Here is a 24,235-nt window from a genome sequence, read left to right on the forward strand (position 1 = left end):
GGTTCATAGGGAAAAACGGTCTTCTCTTTTTGATGATGATTTATTTAGTATCCCCACTCCCCACTTTTATGCCCAATTATTACAAGTATTTATTTCTTTTGGCTCCCTTGTTCCTGCAATAGGCAAAACATGACATCATGGTTTATACCTTGCATTTCTTGGCTGGTCGGGATAAATATCTTTTCACATTTCTTTTTAAATACTGTTTTGATTTAAAACAATTTTTGAATAGACAATTTTTAAGAGTAGTTTTAGATTTGTAGAAAAATGAGGATAAAGTACAGAGATTTCCCATCTGCCACTTTCAGCCTATGCCCCCACTGTTTCCCTGTTATGAGCATCTTGCATGAGGGTGATGCATTAGTTGCAATTGGTGAACCCATTGATAGACACCAAAGTCCAGAGTCTACACTAGGGTTCTCTCTTGGTGTTGCATGTTCCATGAGTTTTGACAAATGTATAGTGGCAAGCATCTGGTGTTACAGGATCAGAACAGTCCCTTTCACTCCACCCACCTCTTCATCCCCTCCTCCCCCAACCCCTGGCAACCCCTGATCTTTTCACTCTCTCCATAGTTTTGCCTTTTCCAGAAGGTCATACAGTTGGGACTACACAATGCAAAGTCTTTTCAGATTGGCTTCTTTCACTTAGGAACATGCATTTCATGTTCCTCTCTGTCTTTCTGTGGTTTGCTAGATTATTTCTTTTTATCGATGAATAATATTCCATTGTCGGGCTGTGTGTTTACTGATGTTTGTTTACTGAAGGACATCTTGCTTTTTGCAATTACAAATACAATTGCTGATGTTTACATCAGTGTGCAGGTTTTTGTGTGAACGTCAGTTTTCAACTCACTGGGCAATGATATAGTTCCCCTTCCTCCCATTTTTTTTTTCTTTTACTTTTTGAAAATTGTGATAAAATTTACATAAAATAGAACACTTTCACCATTGTGAAGCATACAGTTCAGTGGCCTGAAGTACATTCACATTGCATGCATTCCTTTTAAAGCAATGGCGTTCCAGCCACAAGGCTCTCTACAGGTAGGGTGGGACGGAGTAACAGTGCAAGTGGGCCCCATACGCAGCGGAGTGGGTGACGTTGGTCCAGGATGAACGGAAGTCTGGGAAACTTGTAACTACACCAGCCGTCTTAGCACCCAAGTTCTGTCTGCCTAATGTGTCCAATATGCTTCTCCATGGCCTTCTCTTTCGGGGCCCTAAATGTAAATTCTAAAAACCTACTTATGGCATTTTCGTGTTCTCTCTTGGCCCAGGCTCATTTATGGGTTGCTTTTGCAAAGGAGGGCTTGGGAAATTGTCACTTCTTCTCTTCAAGTTTCTCCCACCTCTTTGCTCCCCCTCTCTTCCATAAAGCTGCACATTTGCGCCGAAAGATATGACTGTTTGTGGCGGGGGGGGAATTGGGAGGAGGTGGGGAGCTGCACACGCAGCAGATGAGGGATGTGCCAAGTTCCCTGCATGCGGGAGTCTGGGGATGGCGACAGGGTGAGGACTTGGCATTCAGTCCAGGTGATCAAGGGGCTGTCCCGGACCCTTCCCTCACTCACACAAAGAGGTAAGCCTTCTAGCGACTGCCTTCCCAGTCCTGGCCTCCAGCTTCCCCATCAGTCCAATGGGGACAATAGGACCTGCCATCTCCTTGATTCAGAGTGAGCAAAATTATCTGCAACCTTTTGAGGTTTTCCTGAGAAAAGCGTCATCTCCCTGGAGGAAGGTGTTAGTCAGCTGTCATCTTGCCAGCAGGGATCAGCTGTTACTCAAAGGCGTCAATTTTGCTGTGCTCACAGAACAGGCTGCAGAGAGCACAAAACGATCATCGTGGCAGGTGTGTCAGAAGCGTGGCGCTCTTTCCTGGCATTTCTGTTTTGAAGCCTCAAGTCTCCCACCCTGTGAGAGTCAGTTCTGGGCTCCTTTTCCTCCTCCCGCTACCCCCAGGTTGGGCTAAAGTTTGTGGGGGGCGTGTGATGCTCAGCCCTCAGCTCCCCAGGCAGGCCCTCACTGAGACATCCCTCAGGTGACAACCCCCTCAATTTGGCCCCATTTTCCCAGCCACTTCAGGGCCTTCCTGGGTGCTCTGGAATTCGTCCTGCGGCGAGAGCTCTGCGTGTGCCTTGTCCTCCTGTCTGGATGCGCGCTCTGGGCCGTTGATGCTCTGTGTCCTGGCACCCCTCTTTCCAGACTGCCCTGGGGAATGGAGCAGGAATTGCCACTGAGGCAGGAGCTGGACGCACTCACTCCTCCCTTCCTCCCTTCCATGACCTCCCCACCCATGACCCTTATAACCAGGGGATCAGGACAACAGGCTTGTACTCATCCAGTTTCCTTAGGGTTTAGGGCTTTTGGAATGAAAACACCTTTACCGAGTTTCTGCCACAGGAACAGACAGAAGCTCTGCCCACCTATTCCCCGACTCAGCATTTCAGAGCCAACTGCAGGCAGTGCTTCTGTGTCCGATGGCTCCCTGCGGCCAGAGTCTGCCCCGTGCATTCATGCACGCACCTGGATATGCCAGGACACGGCTGCTCCCAGAGGCAGCCCTGATGCAGGCAGCTCACTTGCCCCTGGGGTGCATGTTCTACACGATCTCCTGGTGTCCCCCGTGGGATTAAGCTCCAGTCACCCACAGTGGGGACTTGCTGGACATTTTGTAGCCTCCTTCACCCCCAGCCTTCCCATTTCCTTACAAGTGTTTCCTGGGATCACCTCCCAAATAAAATACTTGGAATGGAATCCTTTTCTCAGGAACCCACCCTGAGACAGCATCCCTTGCTAGAGGCGATGCATGGAGACTGCTGAGCTGACGGATGGGGGAAGAGACAAGGGTAGGAGGAAGACAGGGTGGGGGAGGAACCGGTAGTTAATAGTTCAAAATATTATGGCGTATAATTGAAAAGTGAAATAAATGGAGCGCTTATTCTGTGCTGGGCACAGCACTTGGTGTTTTCACATAACTTATTTCATCTGATCCTCCTGGTGGCTCTGCCCCAATACCATTGTTCTTAGAGATGAAGAAGCAGTCTCAGGGCCACCCACTAGCAAGATGGTTAAGCAGGGACAAGAATTCAGGCCTACTGGTCTCCTAGGGAGATTCCTGAAATTCTTAACTAGTAGAAAGGTTGCAGCGTCTTGAGGTAAGCCTTTATCTTCCATTACTATTAGCTCTTATCCATTCTAGTAGCCACCTATTAATCTCAAAAGATTCCTGCCTTTACATCTTTCCTTAAAAAATTAGAACGTCTCAGATTGTTTTGAAGCCAGGGGCTCTTGCGGACGGTGTGGTGTGGTGAGATTCATAATGAGACCAGAGGTTTAGGAGAGGGACAGAGAGTGGGTGCAATGGTCTTCTGGGTCCTCCCTTCTGCTCAGTGATGTGCTGGTATACGTTGAGACTGACTTTCAGGATGAAAAAAAAAAAAAGGACTGACTTGTAGCATTTGCAGATTTTTGTGGTGTCAGTGCTTCCACTGTGGCCAGTTCAAGCTGTGGACATGATGCTCCTGACGCTGAGGTTGGGAAGAGCCAGAGGTGTGACGTTCCACACTGCCAGGGAGCGTTCCCACCACACCAGCACATTCCACATAAATGGCCCCAAGATCCCTGAGAATGGAAGATGCCATAGAATCCTTAGCAGGTGGTGAGCTCTGAGTATGTAGGAGCTGGTATGAACTGGATGTTTCTTCCCCCCAGCTCCAAATCTATATGTAAAATCCTCACTCCCCATGTGATGGTATTAGGAGGTGGGGCCTTTGGGAGGTGGTCAGGTCCTGACATGGAGCCCTCATGAGTGGAACAAGTGCCTTATAAAGGGGACCCCAGAGAGCGCTACTGGCCTTTCCATGATGTGAGGGGGCAGCAAGAAAGAAGATGGCCATCTAGGAACCAGGATGCAGGCCCTTGCCAGGCACTGAACCTGTCTTGGACTTGGACTTGATCTTGGACTTCCTGTCTCCAGAGCTATGTGAAATAAATATTTGTCATTTAAGCCACCCAATCTAGGGCATTTTTGTTATAGCAGCCCAGAGTACTTTTAAAAAATTGAGTACCTGTGCTCAATGAAGACAATACTTTAAAAAAAAAATTGAGACAGTACCTGTTTACAATTGAGGTAAAATTCATATAACATCAAATTCACCATTTTAACTATTTGAAAGTGTGCAATTCTATGGCATTTAGTACATTCATAGTTTTACGAACTATCACCTCTGTCTGGTTCCAGAACATTTTCATCACCCCAAAAGGAAACATCATACCCAGTTAAAGCCTCATTTCCCATTCTCCCCCTCCTCTGGCAACCACTGTAATTTGTTTTCTGTTTCCATGAGTTTGTCTATTCCAGGTTCTTCAGACAAATGCAAAGAAGAAATGCTTCTTTATATGAAGAATTATATATTCTTCATATAAAACACGTGATCTTTTGTGTCAGGCTTCTTTCACGTAGCATGACGTTTTCAAGGTGCATCCATGTTTTAGCATGTGCGAGCACTTCGTTGCTTTTTATGGCTGATTATGATTCTACGGTACTGTATATTGCCGTTTGTCCACTCATCAGCTGACGGACATTTCTGTCATTTCTCTCTTTTGGCTATTTTGAATAAAGCTACTACGAACATGCATGTACAAGTTTTTGTTTGAATACCCGTTTTCAATTCTTTGGGATATATACCTAGGAGCAGAGTTGCTGGATCATATGGTAATACATGTTTAACTTTTTGAGGAACTACTCAATTGTTTTAAAAGTGGCTGCATCATTTTACATCCCCACCAGTTGTGTTTATGGGTTCTAAATTCTCCACATCCTCACCAATACTTGTTATTTTATTGCTTATTAGTTTATTATTATTATTTACTATAGCCATGGTTGGAGTCCTATCTCATTGTGGTTTTGATTTACATTTCCCTAATGGCTGATGGTATGAAGCATCTTTTTATATGCTTTTTGGGCATTTGGAGAAAAAAAATCTATTCAAGTTCTCTGCTCATTTTTAAATGGAGTTGTTACAAAAGTTAGCTGGGTGTGGTGGTGCATGCCTACAGTCCCAGCTACTCGGGCGGCTGAGGCATGAGAATCACTTGAACATGGGAGGCGGAGGTTGCAGTGAGCTGAGATAGCACCACTGCATTCCAGCCTGGGTGACAGAGCGAGACTCTGTCTCAAAAAAAAATTAATTAATTAATTAATTGGGTTGTCTTTTGTTGTTGCATTGTAAGAGTTTTTTTATATATTCTGGGTATATCATGCATATGATTTGCAAATATTTTCTCCCATTCTGTGGATTGTTTTTTCACTTTCTTGAAAGTGTCCTTTGATGAACCAAAGTTTTAGATTTTGAAGTAAAATTTATTTTTCTTTTGCTGCATGTGCTTTGGGTGTCATATTTTAAAATCCATTGTGGCCAGATGTGGTGGCTCATGCCTGTAACCCCAGCGCTTTGGGAGACTGAGGTAGGTGGATCACTTGAGGTCAGGAGTTCAAGACCAGCCTGGTCAACCTGGTGAAATCCGGTCTCTACTAAAAATACAAAAATTAGCTGGGTGTGGTGGCACACATCTGTAATCCCACCTACTCGGGAGGCTGAGGCAGGATAATAGCTTGAATCCGGGAGGCAGAGGTTGCAGTGAGCCGAGATTGTGCCACTGCACTCCAGCCTGGACAACAGAGTAGGTCTCCATCTCAAAAAAAAAAAAAAAAAAAAAAAAAAGAAAAGAAAAGAAAGAAAGAAAAGAAAAAAACAATCCATTGCTAAATCCAAAAAAGTCATGAAGTTTTAATCCTTTGTCTTCTAAGAGTTTTATGATTTTAGCGCTTACATTTAGGTCTGTAATCAATTTTGAATTATCCAGTTGTCATTTATTTGTTTTTAATATTATTTAATTGTAAGTTTGTATAATGTATCTTTTAATTATGGCTGTGTTTCACAACTGGCTTGCATAATTTTTGAAAATTTAACAATCAGCTCTCGAGTCAGTGTGAGTAGTATGAGCCAGCTTAATGTGCCATTACTTCTATGTTTTTTATTATTTTTAAATTTTTATTTATATATTTTTTGAGACAGAGTTTCACTCTGTCACCCAGGCTGGAGTGCAGTGGTATGATCTTGGCTCACTGCAACCTCCACCTCCTGGGTTCAAGCAATTCTCCTGCCTCAGCCTCCGTGAGTAGCTGGGATTACAGGCTCCTGCCACCATGCTCTGCTAATTTTTGTATTTTTAGTAGAGATGGGGTTTCATCATGTTGGCCAGGCTGGTCTTGAACTCCTGACCTCAGGTGATCTGCCTGCCTCAGCCTCCCAAAGTGCTGGGATTACAGGCGTGAGCCACCATGTCCAGTCGTGCTACTACTTCTACCACACCCTGCTTAGAACACCTTGCTGCTAATGGCTGGAATGTGGTTTTCTTGGGGAGCGGAGCTGGGGATGGGTGAAGTGTGCTTATGGAGTTCCTTGGCAATGGGTATCTGTGGAAAAAGGATCTGGGGACCCCTGATTCTCTAGTCATGGGCCTGTCCAGAATTTCCTTCTTGCATCTGGCTTTTCCTTTGTGATGTGAACAGCATAGCTGGACCTCTCTTGCTCTCTCCCCTAGCATTTGCCAAGCTACTCCTCCTGGCTTAGAGGGAACCAGTTTTGTCCTAACTCAATGTGGAGGGGCTTTGGAAGCCCCACTTTTAAGCAGAGATCTAAGTCTTGTCTTGAGGCTGAGGAAGTGCTCCTTTTCCTGGTGGTGTCACCAGATCAAATACAGGATGCCCAGCCACATTTGAATTTCAGATAAGCAGCACTCAGTGTTTCAGTATAAGCATGGCACATGTGAGATTTGGGACACACTTATACCAAAAGTAATTCTCATGCAATATTTGGGACATACTCCCACTAAAGAGCTATGCATTGTGTATCAAATTGAACTGGGAGTCTTGGATTTTTGTTTGCTAAATCTGGCAAGCCTTTCCTTGGGTCAATTTTTTTCTTACTGTCTTCATCCTGCAGTGGAGACTCAGAACCTCAGAGTGGGAAGGCCCTGATTCGCTGTCCATTTTGCAGATCTGGAAACAGTCCCAGAGAAGAAAAGGGATTTGTGCAAATGCATGGAATCACTGTGAACTCCGAGGACCTTGACAAGCTGCATGACTTTTTCGTGAAGTCAGCACATTTTCTGAGTCTCTGCATGTGGCACTGTGCTGGTGCCAGGGAATGATGGTGGCAAACCTGCCATGGACCTGTGTAGATGGCATGTTAAATAAGAGGCAGGATTCAGATGGATCTGGGTCCAAATCCCGCTTTGCCGCGTGTCCGCTTGTATGACAAGTTCCTTCTGCTCTCAGAGCCTCAGCTTTCCCTTTCGGATGAGAGTACATTCGTAGGGCGATCGTCAGGCTTCTGTTGGGTGGTGAAGTGCTTGGTGCGGGGTGGGGAAGATTTACTGCATGAGGAGAGAGGAGAGGTGCCGATGGTAAAGTCTGCTTGTTGTCTGCAGGTTCTCCAGCATCGTGGGCCGTCCAGATGATGTGGAATGGAGGTTCCAGAACCCACCTGCCCTGCCCCTCCTCCGAGGGACCAGCCAGCTCCCACTCCTGGCCCTCCAGGGGCCCCAGGTGGCCAGGCCTCACCCCACCTGACCCTGGGCCCCGTCCTTCTGCCGCCAGAGCAGGGCCTGGCCCCCACTGTGTTCCTGAAGGCCCTGCCCATCCCACTGTACCACACGGTGCCTCCCGGGGGCCTCCAGCCACGCGCCCCGCTGGTGACGGGCAGCCTGGATGGGGGCAACGTGCCCTTCATACTTAGCCCTGTGCTGCAGCCTGAAGGGCCTGGCCCCACCCAGGTGGGGAAGCCGGCGGCCCCTACGCTGACGGTGAACATCGTGGGCACTCTGCCTGTCCTGTCGCCAGGCCTGGGCCCCACGCTGGGCAGCCCAGGCAAGGTGCGGAATGCTGGCAAGTACCTGTGTCCACACTGTGGTCGCGACTGCCTGAAGCCCAGTGTTCTGGAGAAGCACATCCGATCCCACACGGGCGAGAGGCCCTTCCCGTGCGCCACCTGTGGAATCGCCTTTAAGACCCAGAGCAATCTCTACAAGCACAGGAGGACGCAGACGCACCTCAACAACTCCCGGCTGTCCTCGGAGTCCGAGGGGGGTGGGGGCGGCCTCCTGGAGGAAGGAGACAAGGCCGGAGAGCCTCCCAGAACAGACTGCAGGGGTGAGAGCCGGAGCCAGGAGATGCACGAAGGGGCCTCGGAGAGACCCCTTTCTCCAGGTGCCCACGTGCCCCTAGTTGCCAAGAACCTGGATATGAAGACCGAAGCTGCTCCCTGTCCAGGGTCCGCATTTGCCGACAGAGAGGCTCCTTGGGACTCTGCCCTCACAGCCAGCACACAGCTCTGGCGCAAGTTGCCGGAGCAGAAGTCTCCGACCGTCGGGAAGCCGTGCGCCCTGCAGCGGCAGCAGGCGACAGCAGCTGAGAAGCCCTGGGATGCCAAGGCCCCCGAGGGCCGGCTGCGGAAGTGTGAGAGCACCGACTCGGGGTACCTGTCACGCTCAGACAGCGCGGAGCAGCCGCCCGCGCCCTGCAGCCCCCTGCACAGCCTCTCAGAGCACAGCGCCGAGTCCGAGGGGGAGGGCGGCCCGGGCCCGGGACCAGGGGGCGCGGGGGCCGAGCCCGGGGCGCGAGGAGCCGGCCTGGAGCTGGAGAAGAAGCGGCTGGAGGAGCGCATCGCCCGGCTCATCTCCCACAACCAGGCGGTGGTGGACGATGCCCAGCTGGACAACGTGCGGCCCCGGAAGACCGGGCTGTCCAAACAGGGCAGCATCGACCTTCCCACGCCCTATACCTACAAGGACTCCTTCCACTTTGACATTCGCGCTCTGGAGCCGGGCCGTAGGAGGGCCCTGGGCCCCGCGCGCTCCACCTGGACGCCTCCAGACAAGTCTCGGCCCCTGTTCTTCCACTCCGTCCCCACTCAGCTCTCCACCACCGTGGAATGTGTCCCTGTCACCAGGAGCAACTCGCTGCCCTTCGTCGAGGGCTCCAGGACATGGCTGGAGCCCCGGGACCCCTGGCCCAGGACGCAGAAGCCTCTGAGCCCCAGGCCCAGCCCAGCCCGCCTTGGCTGCCGCTCGGGACTGAGCTCGACTGACGTTCCTGGTGGGCATCCCCGGGCCCTGGTCAGACAGGCCGCGGTGGAGGACCTGCCAGGCATCCCCACTGGCGATGCCCCGGTGCCCACAGAGGACACAGATGTAAAGAGAATTGCTGCGCGGGAGGCCGTAGCCGGCAAGGGCAGAGCAGGCGGCAGGAAGTGTGGCCAGAGGAGGCTGAAGATGTTCTCTCAGGAGAAGTGGCAGGTGTACGGGGATGAGACATTCAAAAGGATCTACCAGAAAATGAAAGCTAGTCCCCATGGAGGCAAGAAAACCAGGGAGGCGGGAGTGGGCAGTGGGACAGAACTGGGCCTTCCCCTGCAGAAAGAGGCAGCAGGGAGCTCAGGCACAGTCCCCACCCAAGACAGGAGGACCCCTGTCCATGAGGACACATCCACAGGGGCAACGCCAGAGCCTTGGGGAAATCCGCCAGCCCCGGAGGCCTCCTTGGTGACTGAGCCCACTAAGCATGGGGAGATGGTGGCCAGGACAGGAGACAGGAACCGACCCAGGGTGGAAGAGGTTGTGTCATCTCCTGCACTGGGTGGCAGAGACAGTCCCTGTTCAGGCAGTCGGAGCCCCCTGGTCTCTCCAAATGAGAGGCTGGAACTGGGGTGGCAGCTGACCCCAGCACCTGGCCCCCTCAAAGGGGGTGACCTAGAGGCCCCCAGGCCAGTTTTGCCAGACCCCAAGCTGGAAGGAGGCGCCGGAGGTGTGGGGGATGTTCAGGAGACCTGCCCGTGGGCCCAGACTGTCCTGAGATGGCCCAGCAGTGGCTCTGGGGAGGACAAGCTCCCCTCGGAGAGGAAGAAGCTGAAAGTGGAGGACCTGCACAGCTGGGAGCAACCAGAGCCTGTGGGCGCAGAGACCCCGGGTAGGCCCGTGCAGGCTGCCTCTTTGTCATCCCAGAAGCAGGACGCTGATCCTGGGGAAGTGCCAGGGGGATCGAAGGAGAGTGCCAGGCAGGGGGGCGAGCTTCTGGAGTCCTCTGGAGCCTCCTTGGCTGCTGATTCTGTTGCCCTGAAGAGGGTGGGGCCAAGGGACAAGGCTCCCCCACTGCATCCTGCAGTCCCAGCCCCTGGGGAGCACCCCCCACTGGCCACCCCACCTCAGGCTCCCAGAGTCCTCTCTGCCCTGGCAGACAATGCCTTTTCCCCGAAGTACCTCCTCAGGTTACCTCAGGCAGAGACCCCCTCACCACTGCCCATTCCCCGGGGACCCAGGCACAGCCAGGACTCTCTCTGCAGCAGTGGGTGGCCTGAGGAACGGGCATCATTTGTTGGGTCAGCACTGGGGACCCCTCTTTCTCCCAGCCCAGCCTCAGGCCCCTCCCCAGGTGAGGCGGACAGCATCCTGGAGGACCTCAGCTCTTCCAGGCCACGGGATGGGAGAAAAGGGGCACAGTTGAGGGGGGACAAGGGGGACAGGATGGCCACTAACAGGCCAGCAGCCAGGGAGTCGCCTATCTCAGCACCCGGGGCTCCCAGGGAGGCCACCTCCTCCCCGCCCACTCCAATGTGTGAGGCACACTTAGTTCAGGACATGGAGGGTGACAGCGACCGTATCCATCGCCTCTGCATGGGCAGCACTTTGGCAACGGCCAGGCCCTCTGGGGATGTCCCAAATCCCTGGGTACCCAACTGGGAGCTGGGGGAGCCTCCTGAGAATGCCCCAGAAGATCCTTCTTCAGGGCCCCTGGTGGGCCCCGACCCGTGTTCCCGCCTCCAGCCTGGCTCCTTCCTCACTGCCCTCACTCGGCCTCAGGGTGTGTCCCCAGGCTGGCCAGAGCTGGCCCTGTCTTCCCACTCAGGGACGTCCCGGAGCCACAGCCCCCACAGCCCCCACAACCCCTTTCCCTCACTGAAGGCTGAGCCGCGGCTCACGTGGTGTTGCCTGAGCCGCAGCGTCCCTCTGCCCGCGGAGCAGAAGGCAAGGGCGGCGTCTGTGTACTTGGCGGCGCACTTTCCCGGTAGCAGCCTCCGAGATGAGGGTCCCAGTGGCCCTCCTGGGAGCAGTGGAGGATGGACCTGGACAAGCCCTGGAGAGGGAGGGCTGGCGCAGATGTCCAAGGTAAAGCTGGGTTTTGCCCCAGGGCCCAGGGTTGAGAGAGTGTGTCGTGACCCCGCAGGACCTCTCGTGTGGGAGGGAAGTCTGAAGCCATCCTATGTAGCATCTGCTGCTCACTGCTCACTTGTTCCTGAGGCAGACTGGGGATACCACAGAGATGGCAGGAAGGAATAAAGGCCCAAATGCGAACCTTAACAGAGTTGTGGAAAACATAAATTCCAAAGGAAAGAATTACTATCCTCGAGACATTAGGTGAGATAGTCTTCATAACCAAATGTAAAATTTAACTGAGCTTCCTGGTAACAGAAGCAAAAAGTAAAATGAAACACTCCAGCAGAGAGGTGAGCTCTCTGGATCGTTCTAAGATTATAAACCAGAGACTCCCAATAATTGAGAGAGTCATTATACTGGGGATTCTGGAGAAGGAATTACTGTTGATTGGATTCAGGCCTCCCTCTCAGGTTCCTGGGAGCAGAGAGAAAAGGGGGAAGGTGGTGGATGCTCACAGCTGTTCTCACTTGGTGATGAACTGATAATGCCGAGCTCCACCTTGAGAGGGAGTTCACACACCTGGTTGTGATGACTGAGAGCTTAGTCCTGCTCTGGGGTGGCTTGGGCCACGGCCACTGAGGAAGGTGCTGGAGGCTCAGCTGTAATTTAACCCTTGTGGACAGTGACAAAGGCCTGGAGACCAGAGTCTTGCAGGCTGTTCAGCTTTCCCTAGGTGGAACCCAAAGTTGTGGGGAATGCTGTTTTCATCTTGAGAGTAGTGGGTTAATCAGGAGGGCCCCAGAGGTGCGGGGGCTCCTGGGGAGGTGGATTTAGGGGACAGTAAAGGGGCTGGTCACCGTGTTTCTTTGGCCTCCAGTTAACACCGATGGTATAGGCTTTCCTCTGTGGATCGAGCCCAGGCAGGGTTTCAGGAGGTTCTGTCCAGGAATGCTCTGCCCTTGCCTGGTTGAACTTTGCAGGGGCTCAGGCCATTTAGTGATGCAGTATCTCCGCTTTGATTTCTATAGACAGGCATCCTGTCTGCAGAGTGAGAACCCTTTGGAGTTTTCCTCATCATGAGGACTTTGAGTAATGTGATGCCAACATGCTTGGTGTTTTCAGTTCTCCTACCCAACAGTCCCAGGGGTGATGTCCCAGCACCAGGCGTCTGAGCCAGAAGGGAAGAAAGGCCTGCCTCGGAGGGCAAAGATGTCTCATGGGAACGGCAAGCAGAGAAAACTGAGGACCAACCCTAAAAGGTAGGGTGAGTGGCCACCTCGGTCATTTCCGCAAAACCCCAAGAAGAATTTACTATGGGATTTGAAAGGTATCCGTGTGCTCCAGAGAAAGAGTTCCTGTTTGCTAGGGTTTAGAGTTTCATGATTAAAGGACTGAATTTGTTTCCCCGTTAGTCCCCCACCCCTTACAACTCATCGCCTGTGTATTTTTCGATGGCACCTTTCTAAGGCCAGGAATCCAGCAAATCTTTGAAATAACTGGGTGGAAAACACATCCATTCAACTTAAGTCCGGAAGAGAGAGCCTGTTAATTATTTACAGCTTTTATTGCTTTCTTAATTATGCAAGCAATGAAAGTCTTTTGCAGAAAAATTAGACAATACAGATGAGCAAAGAGAAGACAATAAAACATCCTAGTAATCTCACCACGCAGAGATAATCACCGTGAGCATTCAGGAGTGTGCCCTTCCAGGCTTTTCTTTGCGGTATGCATATGCAAATGTCCACCCCCAACAAACGGGCGGCCATGAGGATTTTCCTGCCACTCTTTCATTGTGTCTTTCTTGGATTGTCTTTCTCCTTTGCTCAAAACCCTTCAGGCTGCCCATTGCATACAAGCTAAAAAGCAAATTCTCTAACCCCTGTCCTCTTTCTGCCATCATTTTCCCTGTGATCTCCTTCTCTTCTGCTCGCCCTTCACCCTCACCGCATTCTCTAATCCACATTCTAATCCCAGATCCCTGATGCATTTATACTCCACACCTCAACTGTCAACATTCTCCCTCTAGACCGTCAGTCCTTTTTTCCCCTTTCTGTTTCTTTTTTGAAACCGAGTTTCACTCTGTCGCCCAGGCTGGAGTGCAGTGGCACAATCTCGGCTCACTGTAACCTCTGCCTCAGGGGTTCAAGCGATTTGCCTGCTCAGCCTCCTGAGTAGCTGGGGTTACAGGCATGGGCCACCATGCCCAGCTATTTTTTTTTTTTTTTTTGGTATTTTTAGTAGAGACGGGGTTTTGCCATGTTGCCCAGGCTGGGCTCGAACTCCTGGCCTCAAGCAATCCTCTTGCCTTGGCCTCCCAAAGTGCTGGGATTACAGGTGTGAGCCACTGCACATAGCCTGTCAGTAATTTCTCCAAAACCTGGACATTCTTTAAGGGGCAATCCAAATTCCCAACTATCCCCTGTAGCTGCTCAGACCCTCAGTGGCTGGAGATGACCTCTTCTCTTCTGGCTCCCCCTTCCGCCTCTATCAATGGTCTTCCGGGACCATGTGTTCAGAGCTAACATTATGAGGCGCTTGCTGTGTGCCAGGCTTTCCCTAATTGCTTTCTGGTGTGCGTCGTTTCAGGCGATCCCACAAAGTACCCCCCACGATGTGGATGGTATTATTATCCTATTTTTCTCATGAGGAAATGGAGACACAGAGAGCTTAGATAACCTCCCCAAGGACCCAGATTTGAACCAGCCAGTCTCCTTCCATAGCCTGTGTGCCAACTAGTGGCTTGTCTTGGTGCACCCCAGCCTGTCCTGGGCACGCTCGTGGCCTGGCGTTTTCTAGATTTTTCTTGCAGTGCCTGAGATTCTGCATTTCTGACACAGCCAGGTGATGGTGCTGGCGTGGCTCTGAGAGCAGGCTTGGAGGAGTGGGGCTTTCCTTTCTAGCGTCCCTCCTTGCTCATGGATCACTCAGGGTCCTGAGACAGAAGCCTGACTCAAGGTAGTCTGAACAAAAGAAGGTCTGCCTGCCTGTGTAATGGGACCTCCAAGCCTTATCATCAGCCCTGGCCCAAACTTGGTGCTGTGGGAAGGACAGTCTTCCAAAGGAAAATTCGAGTCTGCTCTTGGAGGAAAGGGGAATGCATGCCATCCAGGTGGAGGAGCTGCATGCGGGGCTCTGGGAACCAAGGGACATTGGCTCGTGGTTGTTGGTCCTCCTCAGTATCTCACCAATAAGGAGGAAGGGCTCAACTACATCTGACTGACAGCTGACGAGCCTGAAGCCTCCAGGCATCGTTGGAAAGATGTGGGGAGAGGGGAGAGGATGAGTTGCCTCATTAACAGCTCCCACTTTCCCAAGACTTCAGCTTGACTAATTTGAAAATATTTACCATGTACCTGTTGTGCGCCTGGTGCCCACACCTGGAGGTGGCCGAGAAAACTTTCTTATCCAGGCTGAGGGTCCCAGACTAGAGCCCAGGAGGCATGGAGATATCACTCCAGGACACCTTGCAAACCCACTAGCAGCTCTTGGGCCAAACACAGTGCATGTAAAACCCTTGTTAGGCCAGTGCTCTAAAACTTTTGGCATTTAGCAGCCACATAATTAGATGTAAAGATTTCTCATAAAAATCTGGATTTCTAACTTTTCTTGAAATATGGGAAGCTTTGAAGACACTGGGCCTGCCTCCTTACATAGCACCAGCCAGCTGGAGATGAGCAGTGGCCACACCTTGTGGGTAAGAGCTGTGCTCCTGGCCGGGCGCGGTGGCTCAAGCCTGTAATCCCAGCACTTTGGGAGGCCGAGACAGGCGGATCACGAGGTCAGGAGATCGAGACCATCCTGGCTAACACAGTGAAACCCCGTCTCTACTAAAAAAAAATACAAAAAACTAGCCGGGCGAGGTGGCTGGCGGGCGCCTGTAGTCCCAGCTACTTGGGAGGCTGAAGCAGGAGAATGACGTAAACCTGGGAGGCGGAGCTTGCAGTGAGCTGAGATCCGGCCACTGCACTCCAGCCTGGATGACGGAGCGAGACTCCGTCTCAACAAAAAAAAAAAAAAAAAAAAAAAAAAGAGCTCTGCTCTCCTCTGCGCTCTGTAGCTCACCTCTCCTTAATGTCTTACCCTCGGCCAGCCTCTCTCAGTTATGCTATCTGCCTGGCCCCCATAGGATTTGAGTTCGCAAATTTTGGCCTTGTGGGACTAGACACCCTCTCCACTCAACAAATCACAACAAGAGCCCATGGATGGGCATAGGAGGGGGGCAGGGGCATTACAGAACAGGAAAGAGTCTGAACAAGGACTTGGAGCTCTAACCAAGAGCTCCTGACTGGGTCAAATGAGAAGGAAGCTGTTCCACAAACATTTATTGGTTGATCGTGATTTGTTTATCATTGATCCTTTTGTTGGCTCATGACTGTCTTTTGAGTTAATTTCAGCTTCAAGGCCTTTGCACCTGCTAGTCCCTCTACCTCCACCTGCACATTCCTCCTCTTGCTCCTCACATGGCTGGCTCCCCTGTCTCAGAAAAAGAATCAGCACCACGAGGGCATGGAGATCTAGGCATGGACATCTTTGAGGGGAGGTATTACTCTGCCTACCACACTGTTTATCCAAACACCCATACACATATGTTTGTAGATATTTATCCATCCATCTGCCTACCCACCCACCCATCCACTTACATATCTATCTCTCTATCTCTCTGTCTATCTTCGGTCTATCTATCATCTAACCTTTGTGTTCTCTCCACAAGAAGGAAGCCTAGTACTTGATTCATTTTCCCACTTTCAGTTGTTTTAATGTTCTACAGAAAATGAAATACTGTAGCAGAGGTTGCTCTATAGTCCTTAGCTCACAGAGAATGATAAAGTTCTCTTCTAAGTAAAATATTACCTTAAATATTATATAACAATACATAGAAAAGAAAAATTTAAAAGATGATTATGTTGTTTTATGTATTTGGCACAAATCGTATCAATCTGTGTTTTCATACTTTGCAAATCACCAATAATATATAATATTGTTTGGTGTCTTTAAAGTACATATAAAAGTATCATAGTTATTTATCATTCTTCAGCTTGATTTTTAAGGTCAACATTGTGTTTCTGAAGATCTCATCGTGTCAGGACATACTGATTAAATTTATTCATTCTGATTGCTACAGAGTGTCTCATCCATGAGTGAGAGTTTGCCCTTCATTCATATGCTTCCTAATATTTGTTGTTATCAAATTTTTAAAGTGATGAATATAATTTATAGGATTCTATATATATCCTAGATTCATATGTATTATTTGCCTGTTATATATACTGCAAATATGTTTCCAAGCCTATTACTTGTCTTTTTAAGCCCATTTATTTATATGTACCCACATAATTGCCCATCTCTTGTCTTTTCATTTGTTTCTGCATGTCAGATCTTCCTTCTGGGATTATTTTCTTCTACCTAAATCATATTCTTTAGAATTTCCTTTATTAGAGAAGAAAATTCTCTTAGTTTTTATTACTCTGTAAATATCTTTATTTCATCATTGATGTTGAAAAATATGTCTGCTGGGTACACAATTCCAGGTTGACAGTTATTTTCTCAGCACATCAAAGCTATCATTGCACTATCCGTCAGCTTCCATTTTGTGGTAAAGAAGGCAGTTCTTAGGCTACTCATCTGTCTTTTGAAAGTCTTTTATCTCAAGCTAACTTTAAGATCTTCTTTTATCCTTTGGTGTTCCATAGTTTTACTTTGATATATATAGATGTATGTTGCTTTTTATTTGTTCCATTAGGAATCCACAGGGCTATTTTGATTGGTGGATTGGTGTCTCTCTATAAAAAATTCTTAGCCATCATTCTTCAGATATTGCCTCTGTCCTGTTCCCTCTCCTTCCTTTCTGAAATACTGATATAGTATATATTAGGCCTTTTCTATCTTTCATGTCTCTTAATACTTTTAATAACCTTGTTTCTCTGTGCTATAATCTGGATACTTTGTTCAAATCTGTCTTTAAAATTTTACCAGTTTTTTAATCTACTGAGTTATTTTTTGTAAAGCTTTATTAAAGTATAATTAAATTTTAATAAATTGCACATATTTAAAACATACAATTAAATAAATTTTGACATATGTATATGCCTGTGAAACAATATAACCAGGATCATGAGCGTATCTGTCAAGTCCAAAAGTTTCCTCCTGTCCCTTTGTAATTCCTCCTTTCTGCCCATCCTGAAGTCCTTCCATCCCCAGGTAACCACTGATGTGCTTTCTGTCACATAGGGATAGTTTGCTTTTTCTAGAATTTTGTAGAAACAGAATCATACAATATATGCTCTCTCTTTTTTTTTTTTTTTTGCCTGGCTTTATTCAGTTAGCATTACTATTTTGCGGTTCATCCATGTTGTGTTTATCGATAACACATTCCTTTTTGTTGCTAACTAGTATGCAATTGAGTGAGTATGTCACAATTTGTATATAAGTGCACCTGTTGATAGACATTTGGTTTGTTTCAGTTTGCGGCTATTACAAATAAAATGACTACAATTATTCGTCTGCAAGCCTTTGGATGGACATATGCTTTAAATTGTCTTGGGAAAATATCTAGAGGTGAAAAGCCTGGACCATATGGTAGATGTATTATTAACTTTTTAAGAAGCTGCCAAATTGTTTTCCAAAGTGGTTGTATCATTGTACATCTCCACTATCAGTGTATGAGAGTTCCATTTCTCTACATTATTGCCAACACTTGGTGTGGTAATTCTTTTTAGTTTTAGTCATTTGAATAGTTGTGTAGTGGTATCTCTTTATAGTTTGAATTTGCATTTCCCTAACAAGTGATGATATCCAGCGTCTTTTTTTATGCGCTTATTTAGCGTTTGTATATCTTCTTTGGCCAAGCGTCTCTTCAAATCTTTTGCTCATCAAAAATGGGTTGTTTTCTTATTGAGTTTTGAGAATTTTTTTATATATTCTAAGTTCCTTATCAGAAATGTGATTTGTAAATATTTTCTTTCAGTCTGTGGCTTATCTTTCTTTTCTTTTAGTAGCATCTTTTAAAAAGCAACTGTCTTTCACTTTGATGAAATTTAATGTACCTTTTTTTGTTGATTATGTTTTTAGTGTCATAGCTTAGAAAAGTGTGCCTTAACAGAGCTTCAAAGCTTTTCTTCTAATTTTTTCTCTAAAGTTTTATACCTTTAAGTTTTATATTTAGGTTTATAATACATTTCCACTTAATGTTTACATATGGTGTGATGTATGGATCAAAGTTCTTATTTTGCCTGTGGATATCTTATCTGGTTGTTCCAGCATCATTTGTTGATCTATTTGTCTATTTCAATGCAAATAGCACGCCGACTTGATTACGCCTCTTGACTCTAAGACCTACTATAAAGCTAAGGTATGCCAAAGAGTGTGGTATTTGCATCAAAATGGATACACAGATCAGTAGAGCAAAATAGAGAATACAGAAATAGACCATGCTGTGGTCAATTGATTTTTCATACAGGCTCAAAGGAAATTCAGTGGAAAAAGTATAGTCTTTTCAACAAATGGTTCCAGACCTGGAAAATTTCTTCATCAATAAGTTGAGGTGTCATCAGGCTTACCTCATCTGTTTCTCTTCTTTCATGGATCACTGCCCTTATTGCTCAATGTCCAATGCCCTGAACACTATTGTTTTGTATCTTTATTCAGTTTTTTACTTGGGATGGTAAAGTTGGTTACTTTTGTAAAGTCTTGGTCAGAAGTCCCCGGCCTATTGCAGTGCCTCTTAGTTGATCTCCCCTACTTTTATTGGTCTGCTAAATTTTAAATTTAATTATTTATGTGAATTATATTTTATTTCCAAAAAGTTTTATTTAATTATTTTTCTAATTTGCTTGATCACGTTTATAGTCTCTTGCCCTTGACTCTGATTTTCAACCTTTTTTTTTTTTTTAAAACACATCTAATGTTTTGCATCTGTCAATGACAACATATGAAGTCTTGGCACATCTGACTCTGTTTTATATATTTGCTGTCACATATGTTAACTTATTTCCTTGTTTGTGTTAAAATTTTTGACAGTTAGTTGATATTTTTGGAACTTTGAGATGTGGGTTGAAGGTGGATTCCTCCAATAAATATTTGTTTTGCTTCCCCTGGGTGCCTGGGGGTGCTCGTTTGTTTGTTGTTATGTTCCCTGGGCAGGTGGTAGGGGTACTGAGTATTTAATTCTAATTCACCCACATATTGAGAGTATGCCTTTCAGAGGTCTCAGCTTTATGCAGGAAGGGACGTTGGGTCTTCCACTTGCCTCTCACTGAAGAACATTCTGGGCTTTGAGTCCTGTACCCTCAACTGCACCAGAGCACGAAAATGGGAAGGTCATCCTCACCTGGTTTGGCAGATTCCTTGAAGTGAAAGCAGTCTCACTTTTCCAGGGTGCAGCTCTCACTTGGTTTTTGCCTTTGAACTATTTCTTACCTTTTAATCAGAACATAAATAAATTTAAATATAAGTTTAAAAAATTTTTACATTTTATGCTGCATTTTTAATTATTTTCAGTATAAGGATAATTTTGGTGGTAATCAGTCAGAGTATTGAGTCCACTGTGCTGTTGGAAATGGAGTTCTTATTTTTTAACCTTGATAATCACGGTTTTTTCATTAAGAATTTATAAATTTTGATGTAGTCAAATGGGGCTGTCTTTTCCTTTATGGTTATTACTTTTTGGTATATCTAAGAAATATTTCTTTAGTCTCAATTTCCTACTTTCAAAAATATGCAGATATGTTCTCTTATATTTTCTTCTTATATGAATTCATATATAGAGAAATATTTATTTCTATTTTTGTTTATAAAGACAACTATGGACCATGGGTTAAATATGGTTTTTAACTTACTTTAACCATGAGCAGCACATTATTTATACATATATATATTTGATCAACAGGGTCTGAGTATGTTGCCCAGGCCGCAGGGCCGTGGCTATTCACAGGTGTGATCATAGCGCACCACAGTCTCACACTCCTGGCCTCAGTGGTCTTCCTGCCTCAGCTTCTGGAGTAGCTGGGAGTACAGGCACGCACCACCACGCCTGGCTTGGTTTGTCTATTTTTAAAAGCTTATCCATATAAAAACAGAAGAAGAATATGTGGCACAGATTGTCTGTGGCATACAAAGCCTAAAATATTTATTAGCTGCACCTTTCCGTAAAAATCAAGCAGACCCCTCCATTAATGCACTTTTGGCCACTTACATGTTAAATTTTAACTTCTTGTTTATACTTGAAGTTTCTTTCAGGGCCTTTCATTCTGCTTTCATTCATCTCTATGTTTTTTGCCAACTACAAATACCACACTGTAATGAAAACAGTTGTTTTCATTAACAAAACTACATGAGTTAAAGGAGAGAGATTAGAAAATGCAGGATCCACTTTCAGAGTGGAAATGGAAAAACGCAGAAAATTCATACTCAGAAGACTAATTGCCCTGACATTAAACTAGAGGCATAGAGATCCGGAGCACTCACAAAATACCTCCCCGCCTTGCCCAAAGCAAGCGCAGGACCATGGAACTGGATTTTATTGATTAATTTGTAGCTGTGTATCGTGCTGTATGAAGCATGAAACACTCAGAGACTTGTGCCTAGGAAGCTTCCAACAAATGGAACAATGAATTGTGAAGCCCCAAGTGAATGGAAATGAGCAAGGAGAAGATTGCGGGTTGTATGGGAGAAGGGCACCCTGTAAAACCCTAAAATATACATTAGTCATTGAAGGGGAGAGTAGAGAAGAAAAAATCCTGGGGTTTGAGAATGCAATTCTATTAGTAGCTAGTGCTTTTCCTTATGGAGTGGATGTTTATCTGTCTAAGCCATGTGTCTATTCACTTTAGTCATCACACAATTTACTTATTCAATGAGATAGCACTCTCAGTAATGAGAACACAATCTCTGCAGTGAGGTAAAAACAAAGGCCTACAGATGTGGCCCTGAGTCCTCGTGGCCTCTGCTGCATGTGGCCCCCACCACACGTGGCTGAGACTCTTTGTCATGTTGGCCACAGCCCCAGAGCTTTGACAGCAGTCCCAGGTCCTGTTTAGCAGGATACAGCGGCTCTGCCATCCACACCTCCACTGCACTTCTCTTTGCTTTGTTCTTTGTGGGGTCAAGAGAGGAAAGTGAGGGAAATAGCATGTCAGATCTCATAGTTTCGCCCCAGAAAGGAATGTGTGTGTCGTGGGCTGCATACACCTGCCAGACCCAGTCCTTGGGTCTACTGTCCCTCCCTGAGAGAGCCTGATGAAGGTGTCAGCGGGGTGAGGAGCACGTCACCCTCACAACCGGGTGTGGAGGTGCAGCCTGGCGAAAGTCTCCTGGATGGGGCCCCAACAGCACTAGCCACACCTTGAGGGGCCTTGCATGGCTGGTGGTGGAGATGAGCTTGCAAAACCTTCCTAAGCCAGGATGCTGCTTCTCCAGGAGGGGCTGCACACAGAACGTTCTGGGAGAACCAGGAAAGACAGAAACCTACCCTGCCCATGACTAAACTAAACAGTCCTTTGAAGACATTGCCAAGGTCCACTTGGGCTCTTCTCGAAGACAAAAGGATTGAAATTCCACCTTGATGAAGTGTGAATTCAGAGGCTGGGCCTTTCCTAGCTCTCTCCTCATTATTTTGCTTGAGTAGAAAGATCCCGGTTTCCTAATTTTCTAAAAGTAAAACCTCCCTGCAGTTCAAACTGTGCCGTTCTTAACACCTGCAAGTGTGTGGCAGCCACCCACTGACTCGTGCAAAGGTGACCCAGCAGCAGGTAGAAGAATTCTCTCCATGTGCCACCCCTTCCTTCCTCCTTTTGTCTCTGCACTTTGAAATCTCTCTCCACCCAGGCCCTGCAGGATTTGGTTCAGGGGTTTGTCGGTCCCCACCCTGGCTCAGATAGCTCTTTCAGGAACCTGTGGTCTTGACAACTGCATGAAAGAACAAACCAGCCACCACCGCCCCCCAAACCCCACAACCGCCCCCCGGGAATAACAGCTCCTGCCCCAGGCAGGGGAGGCAATCATGCCCAGATGAGGGGAGCTTCTCCCAAACACAGAGGCCAGAAAAGATGAACAAAATGTCACTTTCTCATTGTTGCTGCCAGGAAAAACCAGCGCCCAAGAGGATACTGCATTCTGCAGATCTTATTTAAAATTCTGTGAGCAGCCCTGGTGATTACGGGACTGCGGCTGGATCTTGGCAGTGGCTCAGATAAATGAGAAAGGAAAATAGCCAGTTCTGAGGAGCACTGTGAAGTAGAAATATTGTAAACTGAGGCTCGTAAAGGGAAGGGATTATTTGTGGCTTGACCAGGCAGTTAGAAGCAGTGCAAAGATCTTCTAAAAGAGCTTAAGGCATATTACAGGCCTGGCTTTTCGTCTCATTCTTGCTCCTGTATAATGGGGGTGCTAGACTAGATTGATGGCCTGTTTGTGGTTGCACAGTCCTATTAGTAAAATAATTTATAGCCTGCACTCTATTAAATGTGTATTTGTTCATTTACAGATTATACATATATTCTACTCTATGACATTAAACAATAGAAATAAGAAATGACATGAAACAATAGAAATAAGAAAGACTAGATGAAAATAAATGTAAATAGAAGCTCTAGTATTTTTCTTTCTCTACTGTCATCATGCCTTCCCTCTGAGATGTGAATACTTTGTTTTGAAGATAAATAAATCAGATGATTCCGTAGGTCTCCTCCAGATGGAAGGTCTACGAAGAATACTATCCAATACGGTGGTCACTAGCCACATGTGGCTATTCGAATTCATTAAAGTGAAATACAATTTAAAACTCAGTTTCTCAGACACGCTAACTACATTTCAAATGCACAATAGCTACATGGGCCTAATGGCTACCGTATTTGTCAATACAGATTACAGAACATTTCCATCATTGAAGAATAATCTGTTGGACAGTCTGTGAACCAAGTAGTCAAGACCACATAGCTTAAAACCTAATTGCAGCAACTATCCTTGACTAAGCCCTTGCTATGAGTTAGCATCCTGGGAAGCATTTTGTGACCACCTCATTTAGTTCCTACAACAACCTCTGAAGCTAGGCGCATTGTCCTGGAGAGGTGGGGGGTGAGGTATGGAGGGATCGGGAGTTGCTCAGAGCTGACCAGCTAGTTAGAGGTTGAGCCCCGTGTTCTCCTGGGCACCCCGCAGGGACTTTCCAGATTTTTCCAGGCATGTGCTCTCCAGGCTGGTTGCTGCAAGTGTGCTTCTCTCTTCTACAGGTACAAAAGGAATTTCTTGCAGAGCTGTGTTCAGCTGAGAGCCAGTAGACTTCGCACACCAACCTGGGTGCGAAGAAGAAGCCGCCACCCTCCCCCACTCGAGGGAGTGAAGCCATGCAGGACCCCTGGACAGACCTCTTCAGAAATAGCAGGTAATGCTCTCTTTGGAGGTGCATCCAGACTGGGCACTCGAAGGCACCCACCCAAGGCATAGACACTGGGGATTCGGGATGGGCAGGAGTCAGCCCCAAGTGCCGCAAGGGTCAGGCCCAAAAGGGAGAGTAACAGAGGCGTGACGTCTATGAGACAATCGAAGTGACCCTAAACTAGTGGGGAGGGCATGCGGTAGAAGACGGAGAATTCAATATTGAGAAGTCATCAACATCCTTGAGCACTGGCCACCTGTGCCAAGCTCTGAACCAGGTGCAGCTTCCCTCTGGGACTCAGGAGAACATGAATCACAGCTCTTGGTGCCTCTGCTTTCACCATCTCTAAAAAGAAAGCTTGTTTAGTTCTCTCTGCAGGGCTATTGTAAAGCTAAAGTGGGTCTGTGGATGGGCTTGAGAGCCCATGTGAAGTAGAAGGATGAGTAGTTCTGTGAAACTGCAGGGTACATTGCTTACATGTGGAGTGGTAAGAGGCACACTCTTCACCATGCTCGGAAATAAATAAAGGGCGAACCAAGTGGGGCTGCTTCCTGGAAAAAATGGCTATTTTAAGCTGCAATCACTGGGCAACCGGGGCAAATGGCTCAGCTTCTCTGGACCTCAATTTCCTCTCCCTTTCTCCCCTCTCCCC

The 24,235-nt window shown here is 47.3% G+C and overlaps 1 protein-coding gene across 3 annotated transcripts in view; it reads left to right on the top strand.

Annotated features, from left to right (window-relative positions):
- The window catches only part of ZNF831 (zinc finger protein 831), a 111,935-nt gene that overhangs the window by 36,282 nt on the left and 51,418 nt on the right, over positions 1 to 24,235 (top strand). For all 3 annotated transcript variants that reach the window (XM_074003250.1, XM_065523359.2, XM_015430020.4), the window contains 3 exons: positions 7,494 to 11,225; positions 12,336 to 12,472; positions 23,438 to 23,589. In XM_074003250.1, coding sequence (XP_073859351.1) covers positions 7,530 to 11,225; positions 12,336 to 12,472; positions 23,438 to 23,589 — 3,985 coding nt within the window. In that variant the 5' untranslated portion in view covers positions 7,494 to 7,529. The remainder of the gene's footprint in view (positions 1 to 7,493; positions 11,226 to 12,335; positions 12,473 to 23,437; positions 23,590 to 24,235) is intronic.

Source organism: Macaca fascicularis, chromosome 10 (assembly GCF_037993035.2).
Source record: "Macaca fascicularis isolate 582-1 chromosome 10, T2T-MFA8v1.1".
Classification (NCBI taxonomy): domain Eukaryota; kingdom Metazoa; phylum Chordata; class Mammalia; order Primates; family Cercopithecidae; genus Macaca; species Macaca fascicularis.